Raw genomic sequence first — 13948 nt, forward strand, 5'->3', positions numbered from 1 at the left:
CCACCTAGGGAAGGTGGAAGACGGTAGAGACCCAGGCGCAAAATAGAGAATTGTATAACTTTTCATTACACAAGTAATAAGCGGCTTTGCTGAAGTCAGAAGAGTCTGATTAGGATTAAAAGAAATTTCTGTAAACCAGGTTTTCCCAGTGACAATAAATGTTTAGTGTAAAATATTCATACGTGTTTGAGGATTCTGCCCTTTAAAGGGGTTGGCAGCTTGATGGTAACATTGTAAATGCCATACACATACATCAAGTCACATGTGCAGAAGTAGATGTAGCACGGGAAAGCAGAGGAATTGCTCACATGCGTGAATCGCGTTACTACCGCCATCCTATAGACTCCTATGGTTCTCCAATGGCAGCAGGGGTTTTAAATGCTGTAACTTCCAGACGTTTTTCTGGTTCTCATTTTTCTTCATCCCGGTGTTCCAAGAGCTATAACTTTTTTCTATTTTTCCATTGACCTAGCTGTATCATGGCTTGTTCTTTGTGGGAAAGTTTGTCTTTTTAATGGTACCATATAATGTATTGGAAAAGTTTAAAAGAGTTAAGTGAAATTGGGGGTGGGTGGTGGGGGGGACACAAGTGCCATTTTTCAGGGGTTTTGCTTCTGTGGCATTTATGTTGTGCTAATAATGACAAATTCATTCTATGGGTCACTACCATTAGCAATACTTGCTTTTTGTCATACTCAGAACCTTATAACTATTTTTTTTGTCAATAGGAGGCTACGTGAGGGTTCTCTTTCTGTGGGAAAACTTCAGTTTTGTATTGCTACCACTTTGGGGTAAATAAGTGTTTTTTTTGGGTTTTTTTTAAGCAATTTTTATTTGGAGAGTGCATGACCAAAAAATGCAATTCTGGCATTGTTGTGTTTCTTTTCTTTTTCTAAATTTAGTGAGTCCTCATCTTTTGGGCACGAAAACAATTCACAATGGCATACATATGTACCTTCCATTTTGCTGTTCATGTAATGTCCTCCTGTACTTAAAATCCTAAAAAACATAGTAAAAAGGGTATCATATTCTCTGTATGACCTTATACACCTACACATCATATACACCGCTCTCAGCAGCTATATTGTAGAGTATAAATGTGTACAAGGCTAGCCACTGTAAGCCTTTTTCTTCCTGCTGGCAAGAGCTTACTCTTTCCAGTCACTGGTCACATGATCATGTGAGAAAGGTCCTTCACCTCAGGCTCTTTCTGCTCTTAACTGCTACCTGCTCTGTTTGTAGAAGTCAGGGGGAACTTCCGAAAGATAAGTCAGGATTGGCCGTGCACATAATCTGTCAAATAACTGCAATCAAAGCTAGCTGTTTGCTGCTGGTGTCAGCTTTTTCAAACAGCTAGCGCCCATCAGGTATGCAGTGAGTTCAGCTCCTGGGGCCGCTTTATACCCAGCCTGAAACTCTGTGGCATACATGTATGTTACAGGGAGAATGGGGATGGGTAACTGAAGAGCCGAGGTAAGGCATATCGACATTTTAGAGTTTTGGGGTTTTTTTATGTGACGACTCGCAACAGTTTATGGCATTTTAGTAGTTTTACTATAAAGTGGCCAAAACCTTTTAATAATGTGATTTAGATAGTGGGGCAGTTGGATTGGCAAAAGTAGAAAACATTTTACTGTGTTCCTGCCACTCAAAAGGATAAGTTAAAAGCTTGTCTCAAAGGGGTTTTCCAGTGAAATAATATTGATGACCTATAATCAGGATAGGTCATCAATAGTGGATCAGTTGGGGCCCATCACTCAGGACCCCGACCGATCAGCTGAGCGGGTGCATGCTGTCAGCACCACAATTACAGAGGTTGGAGCAGAAGCCTCCACGTTGACTGCCATGTAGTACAGGCACGGCTCTCACTAAAATAAATGGGGAAGGCATGCCTGCAGTTAGAAGTGCAGACCACTATAAGGAGGTTAAGAAACCATATGCATAATCTTTGCATAATCCTACTATAAGGAGGTTGACACGGAGGCTTCCGCTCTGACCTCTGTGTATTTGGAGCAGAAGTCTCCACACTGACCTTCCATGTAGTTGGCCTGTGCTTGTAACTGCAAGCACGGTTCTCATTGATTTTCTATGAGAGCCATGCCTGCAGCTGCAAGCGCCAGCTACTGCACAGAGGTCGGCACAGAGGCTTCCGCTCCTACATCTGTATATTTGCGGCGCTGATGGCATGCGTCCACTCATCTGCTCGGTCAGGGTCCCAAGCGGTGGACCCCGGACGATCACCTTTTGATTACCTCTCTTGATAGATCATCAATTAGTATTTCACTGGAAAACCCTTTTAACAAAAGAAAAAATAATTGATCATGTCAAATGACCACCTTGTTCTTAAAGGGTTTGTCTGCTTTTTTTCTCACTGACTACCTGTCCTCTGGATAGGCTATCCATAGTTGATGAATGGAGGTCTGCTGCTCGGGACCCCCATCCATTAGCTGATCATCCGCCTCACTGTTAGCGCAGCCACCAGATATTGTCCTTGACCATCAGTACAAGAAGTGCGTGCGCCAGCTTTACTCCCATTAAAATCCATGGGAGAGCCACACTGCTATGGCACTTCATGCTTTTCTGCTGGCAAGGGTATCTCATCCAGTTCTGACCAGGAGAGCAGTAGGAAGTCCTGTAGCAGCGCAGCTCTTTCATTGATTTCAATGGGAGTGAAGTCTGCACCCGCACTTCCTCTCCTGTCCACTTATGACAATATCTGGTCTGCTGCACTGGACAGCAGGCTGGACAATCAACTGATGAATGAGGGTCCCGAGCAGCGGACCTTCATCCATAAACTACTGACCTATGCAGAGAATAGACTACTCCCTTTTTAATAAACTTTTCAGAGTTTTCAGTGCTTGAAATATACCCTAGCGACACTACATGCTGGTCTCTGGGGGTTGTAAACCTTGCCTCCAGCAAGCAATTGCTCTGATTGGTTCATCGAGCGCCACGGTGATTAGCTGGGCCATGGCGCTCGAGAACCAATCGCAGTGTTCACATTTCCAGTAAACAATCTTCTGTTGGAGCTGAGAATTGCAAGGAAGCCTGCCGGAACTACAGAGACCAGCGGGAGTGATCTGGATGGCGGCTGTTAAGAAATCCCCTAAAAATAAGACCCTTTGCCTCTTTTGGGGCAAAACTTAATATAACGGTCTTATTTTGGGGGAAACACGGTATATAGTTTTATGGGGGAAAGATTTAGTATAGCTTGTTTTTTTTTCCTTTTCAGCCTTTTGTTCATTCTAAGGTGAACAACCCAGTGGGTGGTCCTATCAGTGATTGGCTACCTCTGTAATTACAGCCATACACAGATTGCTGTCAGTGACTGATAGGACCGCCCATTGGACTGTTGACTTCAGAATGAACAAAGGTTGAAAATAAACAAAACACAAGTTATACTGATTTTTTTTTTCCCCCCACAAAACTATATATCTATCTGCTCCACTCCTCCTGCTCTACAGCATCATGCCTGCAGTTTGTACAGTATATTCAGCCTTACAGACTCCTTTTGATAGTATATTGTCCCTTTTTGAAGAACACATTCCCAAAACTAAAGTCCATTTTTCAAAGTTTTCAGGAGAGCATAAAAACAAATACTACTTGTGTTCCTAATTGTGTTTTGTGCACTTATGGTTGTTCTACATATTATAGAGGTCTCTCTAGACTGCAAAAACAAGATTTTGACTTTGCAGGGCATCTATTTGGCACTAAGAGATTCAATCTTAAACAGAACAAGCAGATTGTCTATTTTACGGGATAAAATATGTAAATCATTCTTCAGAAGCAAGGAACAAGGTACCGTATTTTCCAGTGTATAAGACTACCCCAACTGTCGACTTAGTTTGTTTCAATGATGTCCTTGAATGGCTGTGATTGGTTAACCCAGCACTGGCTTCCATTGGCTGACGTCATGCTGAGTTAGCCAGTCAGAGCATTAGCTTTCTGGAGGTAGGGCGTGGAGGAGGGAGTGACAGCCTGCAGCAGCGCCGCGGGAGGTGAGTATTTTTTTTCTACAGCGTATTGCCGGCGTATAAGACGGCACCTGACTTTGGAGAAGATTTTCCTTGGTTAAAAAGTTGTCATACAGTTAGGGCCAGAAATATTTGGACAGTAACACAATTTTCGCGAGTTGGGCTCTGCATGCCACCGCATTGGATTTGAAATGAAGCCTCTACAACAGAATTCAAGTGCAGATTGTAACGTTTAATTTAAAGGGTTGAACAAAAATATCTGATAGAAAATGTAGGAATTGTAAACATTTCTTTACAAACACTCCACATTTTAGGAGCTCAAAAGTAATTGGACAAAAAAACATAACCCAAACAAAATATTTTTTTTTTCAATATTTTGTTGCGAATCCTTTGGAGGCAATCACTGCCTTAAGTCTGGAACCCATGGACATCACCAAACGCTGGGTTTCCTCCTTCTTAATGCTTTGCCAGGCCTTTACAGCCGCAGCCTTCAGGTCTTGCTTGTTTGTGGGTCTTTCCGTCTGAAGTCTGGATTTGAGCAAGTGAAATGCATGCTCAATTGGGTTAAGATCTGGTGATTGACTTGGCCATTGCAGAATGTTCCACTTTTTTGCACTCATGAACTCCTGGGTAGCTTTGGCTGTATGCTTGGGGTCATTGTCCATCTGTACTGTGAAGCGCCGTCCGATCAACTTTGCAGCATTTGGCTGAATCTGGGCTGAAAGTATATCCCGGTACACTTCAGAATTCATCCAGCTACTCTTGTCTGCTGTTATGTCATCAATAAACACAAGTGACCCAGTGCCATTGAAAGCCATGCATGCCCATGCCATCACGTTGCCTCCACCATGTTTTACAGAGGATGTGGTGTGCCTTGGATCATGTGCCGTTCCCTTTCTTCTCCAAACTTTTTTCTTCCCATCATTCTGGTACAGGTTGATCTTTGTCTCATCTGTCCATAGAATACTTTTCCAGAACTGGGCTGGCTTCTTGAGGTGTTTTTCGGCAAATTTAACTCTGGCCTGTCTATTTTTGGAATTGATGAATGGTTTGCATCTAGATGTGAACCCTTTGTATTTACTTTCATGGAGTCTTCTCTTTACTGTTGACTTAGAGGCAGATACACCTACTTCCCTGAGAGTGTTCTGGACTTCAGTTGATGTTGTGAACGGGTTCTTCTTCACCAAAGACAGTATGCGGCGATCATCCACCACCGTTGTCTTCTGTGGACGCCCAGGCCTTTTTGAGTTCCCAAGCTCACCAGTGAATTCCTTTTTTCTCAGAATGTACCCGACTGTTGATTTTGCTACTCCAAGCATGTCTGCTATCTCTCTGATGGATTTTTTCTTTTTTTTCAGCCTCAGGATGTTCTGCTTCACCTCAATTGAGAGTTCCTTTGACCGCATGTTGTCTGGTCACAGCAACAGCTTCCAAATCCAAAACCACACACCTGGAATCAACCCCAGACCTTTTAACTACTTAATTGATTACAGGTTAACGAGGGAGACACCTTCTGAGTTAATTGCAGCCCTTAGAGTCCATTGTCCAATTACTTTTGGTCCCTTGAAAAAGAGGAGGCTATGCATTACAGAGCTATGATTCCTAAACCCTTTCTCCGATTTGGATGTGGAAACTCTCATATTGCAGCTGGGAGTGTGCACTTTCAGCCCATATTATATATATATATATATATATATATATATATATATATATATATATATATATATATATATATATATATATATATATATAATTGTATTTCTGAACATGTTTTTGTAAACAGCTAAAATAACAAAACTTGTCACTGTCCAAATATTTCTGGCCCTAAGGCCTCCTTCCCACGAGCGTGACGGGCTCCGCAGCGTAATATTCCGCTGTGAAGCCCGTCACGGCGCCCCCCAGAGCCCCTATACTTACCTGCGGGAGATAGCGTGAAATCGCTTCCCCGCCCACCGCCGCGCGTCACCGCCCGTCACCGCCCACCACCGCCGCGTCACCGAGCGTGTCACGTGACGCGGCCGGCCGCGTCACGTGACGCGGCCGGCCGCGTCATTTGGCGTCAGATGACGCGCGGCGGTGGGCGGGAAAGCGTTTTTTCACGCTATCTCCCGCTGGTTACAGCGGGAGATAGCGTGAACGGACGGCTTCCATTGACTGCAATGGAAGCCGTCAGTGCGTACAGCCCGTCCTCACCCGCAGAAAATAGAGCATGCTGCGGGTGAGGACGGGAGAAATCGCGGTGCGTAATTCCGCGGTGGAATTACGCATCGTGAGCATTGTGCTATTAGGTTCAATAGAACCTAATAGCAGCGGGCAACGCAGCGGATTTTCGCCGCGAATTACGCGGCGGAAATCCGTTCGTGGGAAGGAGGCCTTACTGTATATGCTGGAAAATGCAGTAGTTTTTATTTCATTGGAATGTGGACTGAACTCCTTTCATGAAGTTAACACTGTCTTCCCTCCATTATCAGAATGATTCTTTCTCTTTTGATAGAGCCGCCTACAAGCGAAGCATCTGCGGATGTAACTCTTTTTCAGCACTTTTGGATTTAACTTGTTTTGGAAAGAGTTATTCGGTTATAGGAATGTGAATCTGTCATAGAAACTCCTCAAAACTTGGCACATAATCAGTTAACGGAGTTACAGGGCTGAAGGGTCAGTCAGTTTTGGGTGGAGTTGGTAAAATGACTCCGACTCCTGGATTCAAAATAAAAATGTTATGTATTTAATCTAATAAGCCAGGGTGGAGAATCCATCAAAGGGGGTAATCAGGGGAAATAAAGTTATTGATTGCTGGCCAATTGAAAATTGAAATCACTTACTAATATACGGTCATTATGAAAGCAACACCAGTATCCCATGGTCTGTGCCAATTCTGGGTTCTGGCTGCTCTACTGGCACACTTGCTTCTTTCCCACTACCAGTGTCTATGAAGGACCTAAAGTCAAGGATCATTTCGGTAGGCAAGATAGTCCCCTTGTCCATTATAGTTCAGGGACAAAGAAAGAGAGCTGGCTTCTGTGTCAAAACAACTGTAGAGCTCCCTGACATTGCGACATGGGCATAAGTCAGTAACATTAGTTTTCAGTTCGGCAGCAATAAATAACCTTTTTCTATTTTTTTTTTTCCCTGTAACGCCTTTAAATTTTGTGTGTTTTTAGTTATATTTGGCATGTACATACCAAAAAGTACCTCTTGTTTTATTTAGCATGTCAAATATAGAAACTGCCGTTAAGCACCACTTATGGTCAAGTTATTAATTGAACATTGCATAAATATCAATGAAGTATATAAAAGCAGTGTTATTTTAGATGACATGTTGAACAGAATGTTTTATGTGTTGTATGGGGAGAATGAAGATGAATGGGGAGAATTTAGCATTCCCTCTATATGCAGACGGAATTCGTAATGACTAACTTTATGCCTATATTAAATCCAAAAACTGGTCAATCGATTTGGGAAGGAGACTATTGCTATAATGCGATTTTTAGCGTTAAGTAACGTAATACACTATTAAGTATCTAGTGTATACATTTCAGTTTGACGTTTCTTATAAGACCCTTGCTGATTAGAATGAGCTTTGTTTGCTCAACTGGTTAAGGACCTTTAGAAGTAGAATGAGCTCTACTTATTCAAAACTGTATGCCAGAGAGAAGGACTATACAGTTTACCTTGACCTCAGGTAATATAACTGCTACTCTAATGCCTATAGCTCTGGTTCGTATGAGCGTAGAGATGATTTTAAAGTCAAGAATCTTTGTTTTAAAACAAGACTAGGATCGCGGGCAGCAGTCTAACTGGAGCTACAGCTGTTCTGAAATGAGAATTACATGTACTGAACTTGCAGCTCACTTCCACCTATGTGCAGAGCAGAGGAGGCAGTGGAGGACAAGCAGGTAGCAGAGAATGACTTATGATTCTCTTGTCTGTCCCAGGGGTGGGGTAACATGGATTTTTTTAAAGTTATTGCTCACCTTATCAGAGCATTTTTACTACTTTTTATTTTTTATTTATTTATTTTTCTAGGAAGAATAAGATGAGAATTTGTTCCAATAATTACTCCTATGTCATTTAACCCACATACGCCACAGCAACACTGACAATGGCATCTAAGTGATTTTTATAGAAGAATAAACGTTTTCGCTTTGCACGCTGCCTAAATTTTGTAAAAAAAAATAAGCAAAAAACCCCCATATAATTGGCATCTCTACATCCATAACCCGAAAACAAGCAGCCATTTAGATGATTGACTGCCTCTTTACACAACCTGATCGTCCTGCCTAAACTGAATGAAGAATGATAAGTGAATGAGTTAGTTTCAGTCGTTGGCAATGTTTATAGTATACGATTATTAGTGTTACATGGTCAAGTGATAAACTGAATGATGATCTTTTCGTGTAAAGAGGTCCTTACTTTAGCCCCCCCCCCCCCCATCTGTACAGTAGATCTGTCATTAACTTGACCACTCCCTAATGATAACCAGATGACTCCTGTCCCAGTCTAGACGGCTAAGCTCACAAGTTGACTAATGAAAACGAAGCATCGCTCTTTTGTGACTGCTTTAGTGGTCAGTGTGAGAACTGTAATTTTTCAAGTTATTCTACACGGATCATTAAAAATAAAAACTTTGTTAGTCGTTTTCTATATAAATATCAGTCATTCGTGTTTATACGGTATTCATGACTGTACTAATTATTAATGAACTGTGTTTTGGTTTTTTTTCAGCAGTATCAAAATGGTTTCGGTGGAGGAAATGTGAACAAAACATTTACAGCACCGATGGATGTGGCACACAGCTCTCAGACTGCCAACCTTCTACCTTCTCACCATCATCCTCATCATCTTCATCCTCCTCATCTTCCCACAAATTCAAAACTTTATCCTGACTTGCCGTCAAGTGGATTCTTATAAACGTGAGGCGAGCAGCCTCTGCGCACACTAGGAAGTGTGTTTCTGTTGGCCTCGGTAACAAAAACTTGATGCTGAAAATGCTTTAAAAGCCACATTACATCCTAAAGAGTTTGTTTAGGCTATTTGCACTTGGTAGGCCACCTACGGCTTACATATTTTTGTCTGGGCTGGCCAGGCTACATCCGGATGCAGAGAGCTTATTTTGGAGACGAGGAAAAGCTTTGGTTTTCCCAACTTATTAAAAGAACTTCTAATTTTCAGTGGAATTCTAAGGCGATGTATTTTTGCAATACAGTTCTGTAATATATAACAACATAGGATAAATAACAAGATAAGGCAAGCATTTAATTTACCCCTTCACTCTTCGCCAATGAAATTGTTCCTCTGTAGAGCACTTACGCCCTTTGAATACTAATCGTATGTTTTACCATTTTATAGAAAGAGCGTTTTCTTACATTTTAATAATTTTATGCCTTTTAGAAATGGGAAAAAAAAGTCACCTAACAAAAGCACTTACTTTTAAAGTGGCAGTTCCATTCACTGTGTCTTGACCACTTTGCACTGTCGAATAGACTGGATTAATTAGAATGTGTCACTTTAATGCCTATATCTGTTCTGCAAGTTTAGGTGATTAACGGATAGTGAATCCCAAGGTAGTCGTGATGTAGTATTCCACCTCTCGAATTTTAATTTTGGACAATCAGCTGGATACTTTTTTTTAATTTGGAAGTCAACCGATTCGTTTGATGTAGTTCTATATCCAATGCACTTTTCTAGCTGCGCCTATTTAGAATCTACCCTCATCATAGCCATAAAACACGATGCGGAGATTGACCTTTAATAGACCAAGTTCTAGTAGACCCCTGAGAAGGAGAGTACTTGTGTGGAACCCGTCCATTTGACACCTATGAATTTGGACCTTTTTTTATATTCATAGTTTATACGTATTGACCACATTTTCACTTTTTTGCAAAACGCTAGGCCATCACTTACATGATAGTTGTGAAGTCATCCTTCTCCATTTTCTTGTCAAAAAGTTAACCCAAAGAGACAACAAATAGAATGACTAAGACTACGTTGACCTAAAAAAGAGAAAACTATGCATTTCATGTAATTGTATGCAGGTTCTAAGATTCTCTCCCACGTCGACCTGTAAGAGAGCCACCATATACTCTGCATCCAAGCACTAGACTTTACTAGAGATGCCGGTTAACCGGAAAGAGAAAATCCCGACTTGAAATTAGATGCAGTGGAGTATGTGATTTCCTTCTGATAACCTCACTCTTAATATGCAATAGAGATTTTATCATATTGAATTAGCATTCAGGGACTGATAATATAAGCGATGACAATCTGTACAGCGCTGCGAAATATGTATGCGCTATATTAAAAAAAACCTAGTTGAGCAGTGTCCAAACACATTCAGATCTGCAATTTCTCTGGTAAACATGGCTGTGTGTCATGTCTTGCGTGTGTAGGTATGGCTAGACATGATGTACGGAGTATGTGATATTCCCCCATGTCGAACAGAAGTATTTTCTAAAGTTTTTGATTAGTGGGTTTTAGTCCAGAGTAGTAAAAGTAAGGTAAAGCGCTGTTCACATTAGCCTCTCTGCTCCCCTCCATGACGGCTACACCAGATCTCTCGGAATGCACTCCATTCCACGGTCTAGAATTAAGAATAATCCATTTTCGCTGGCAAGCATTGCACAATCTGATTCCTAATACTTGATGCAATCAAACTGTAAAACGCAGATGTGAACCGCGCCTGGCACCAGATTATATTTGGAACACACAATTAGAAATTCACTAACCGACATCTCATGCCTCCGTAGAATGAAGATGGTCATAGGTAAGACATAGGTAATTTAGGAAAGCTACAGGGACAGGATCCCCTTCCCTTAGTCAACGGCCACTTTTTATACCAGTGTAAATTTATCTCTCATAGTTTTCAAATTTGTTGCAAGTTTAAATAACCATTTCTCATGGTTATCAATACATTTTATTACCTTTTTAATTTGATGTCGAATTGCAGTCTATAGACCGTAAATAGTAGAATTCTAGAGTGCACTATACTTTGAGCAATGTTTAGTATTAAACAGCTAAGAAAACTTCTTTCAAAGATGGAGCATATTGTTAGCTTTTTAGCATAAGCTAAATTATTTCCCATTAAGCTTGTTTAACCCATTTAGTGGCACGCCCAGAAAATCTTCGGGGCATGCTGCACTGAAATGTGCTGAAGACTACCTAAACCTGCTACTGAAGGGGTTAAAGAGTACCAGCACTTTCACTTCGGAGCGCTGCTGCTTCTTCAGCTATTGCAAGGAGTTGAAAACGGCTGAAGACTGCCCCCTGTAGCTCTATAGGGGGCTGTCTTCAGCTGCCGGAGGGGGTTGAGAACAGCCAACAGAGCTGGAGCGCTCCAAAGTGAAAGTTCTTGTCTGCAGTAATATTACTGTGGGGGACTAATTCAATCAGTAGTTGCCTATTGCCCTCATATATACAGGTAGTATCAATAGTCCATCGCAACATGACCTTTTAAACAAAATAAAGTTTATTCTATGAGATATGTCCTCTTTTAGCTTCTGAGCGAAAAGCATTAAACTGTCACAAAGCTGGAAATACGACCAGATTCTATCAAATTGAAGCCTATTGGTTACCCCAGACCTGATAACCCGTACAGTTCAACCCGGTTGTCCATCCCCATCAACAAACGCCCAACTTGTTTTAGACCTTCATCTATTACCCAGAGTGTCTAATCTTTCACTCTGGAGAACCCAACCTTACTATGCATCACACAGGACTTTGGTGTGCACCATGTAATGCTTAATTTCTCCTGTGGTGGCCCAGCTGGGGAGGGGGGACTAAACACCGGCTGCCATAATCCCCAACAGATTACAGCTGCTTACAAATTGTTCTGCTGCTGGAACCTTCAGGAGCCTCTAACAATAAAGCATTGTTAATCCCCTCTAACCTTAGATTCTTTGTCCATTTAACTCCATTTTGTACAAAAACCGGTTTCAAATCCCGATTTGCCGTAATGAGAGCAATGTTTTGTAATATATATGAATCTTGTACTTTTTGGTTCTCTGTGTGAGGCTGGGAAGCCAACGTTGCATTGATATAGTGAAAGTCTTTCCAAGCACCAGGACAATAAACCTGTGCCTTATCTTGTTTTTTCTTATTTTTATTTTCTATAAATATATCTATATATGACTCTATGCAATGTTTTTCATGTCAACCTGTCCAGTCACCGAGGATGGCATCTGCATTAGGGTTTGTTTGTATAGTAGAAGATTAAAGCAGTATTGATTTTTTTTTTCTGTACTTAGAGTGTAATGAATGAAAGTAAACACTTTTTATGTTTTTGGGTATTTTTTTTTTCTTTTTTGTTTTTTAATAAAAAGTCAACTTTATGCATAAAGATCTGGAAACCCTCACTAACGTTGCTCTTGGAGTCCATGCTTGCTTCGAATAAAGGATTCCTTGGTTGCATTTGTTATACATTTATCTTCCAAGCTTCGATGATGATGATGATGATCTTGTAGCACCGTTCATTTTTGTCTGTCATGAGAGCTTTTCTAAGGTGGAAGATGCTCTTTGCTCAGCCTGTTACACTAAGATGCCCAAATGCAAGACCATTGAACATATTTTAGAATAAACCGCCTCCTTGTACTTACCGCTTGCATTTGATTTCCTACTTTTTTTTTTTTTTTAACCATGTACAAACCACAGTAATTGCTGGCACAAGAAAGGTCTTAACACATACAAGAATCTACGTTCAAATCCGAGTCCTGAACAAAAAATACATAAAACACAAAAACAATGAAAAACGGAAATCACCGTGAAGGCTGCTTTGAGTTGTAACATACCAGTGTGCTAATTGTTACATGTTGTTATATCTACTGAATTATATCCTTTTTTATTTTTAAATAAGGTGTAAAGTGTAAACACAATTCTATGTTCATATATCGTCGCCTTTTGTGATGTCAAGACTTACCTAACTTTTTTCTTTTTTTTTTTTTGTTCCAGTCTTGTCGGACACAAAGGTTTTTAAAAAAATTCTAATTTTTAAATAAATACTACTTTGTATTTCTTTTTTTTTTTTTTTTTTTTTAATCGAAAGATTCTTTGAATTGTAGATGCATCAATACTTGGTGCAACAATGTTTGAAATAATTAAAAAAATAATAATAAAAAAAATAAAAAGTATATGTTAAAGTGATACATTGTGTGTGCCGTGTAACTTATATGTAATGAACAAAAGCAGCTTTCTATGTAAGAATCTTATAATACTGAAAGTTTATTTGCAAATGTATGGCAGACGATCCTTCAGATAAAATTGTATTCTGTGTAATTCAAAATGAAGCAGAAAACAATGAGAAATGTCACATTTGTAATTTTTTTTTATATATATTGTTTAATAAAAAGACAATCGTATGGACTGGATTTTATTGGCACTATTAGAATTATTTTACATAGACTTAAAGCATGGCATTCATAAGGTAACAGTATCTGAGAAAAGTCTTTACTTAAAGGGGGTTTCCATTACTTATTAAAAAGGAAAAGGCACCCGGAATAGATGATGGCGTAAAAAAAAAAAGAAAAAACTACTTTCACGGGGCCTTCAGTCCACCGCCACTGAAAAAGGAAACCGGGACATCAGATTCATAGCTCACATGATCTTTACAGCCAATCATTGGTTTAAAGGGCCACCAGTGAGGCTGCCTCAGTCATGTGAGTGCTGAAGGTGACGTCATCACTTCCTGTTTCAGCTGCACTGAAAAGGAGGCGCCACGCAAGTGTGAGTAAAGGGCCATTTACACGGGACGATGGTCACTCAAAATGTGTTCAAAAGAATGAAAATGAGCGGTAATCGTGCAGTGTAAATGCACTTAGGTGACCTAGGATCATAAAAACTCAGGTCACCTGATGCTCGCCTCACACGGAGGCTGGATTAGCTAGGGACAGAGCTGCTGTGAATGAGGGAGAGCGTTAGTGTAGGTTAGAAGGAGCGTTTATGTAGGGATCCATCTTCAAAGAACCCAACAGTCCTTTTTAGGA

The 13948-nt window shown here is 40.6% G+C and overlaps 1 protein-coding gene across 2 annotated transcripts in view; it reads left to right on the top strand.

Annotated features, from left to right (window-relative positions):
* AHR (aryl hydrocarbon receptor) overlaps positions 1-13333 on the top strand; it is a 119445-nt gene extending 106112 nt beyond the window's left edge. The window contains exon 11 of one of the 2 annotated variants that reach the window (XM_066584889.1): positions 8703-13333. In XM_066584889.1, the coding sequence (XP_066440986.1) occupies positions 8703-8885 (183 nt within the window). In that variant the 3' untranslated portion in view covers positions 8886-13333. Of the gene's footprint in view, positions 1-8699 lie in introns of both variants that reach the window. The other variant, XM_066584888.1, reaches the window with a different exon arrangement.
* The last annotated feature ends 615 nt before the right edge of the window (positions 13334-13948 follow it).

Source organism: Eleutherodactylus coqui, chromosome 12, assembly GCF_035609145.1.
Source record: "Eleutherodactylus coqui strain aEleCoq1 chromosome 12, aEleCoq1.hap1, whole genome shotgun sequence".
In the NCBI taxonomy this organism is placed as follows: Eukaryota; Metazoa; Chordata; class Amphibia; order Anura; family Eleutherodactylidae; genus Eleutherodactylus; species Eleutherodactylus coqui.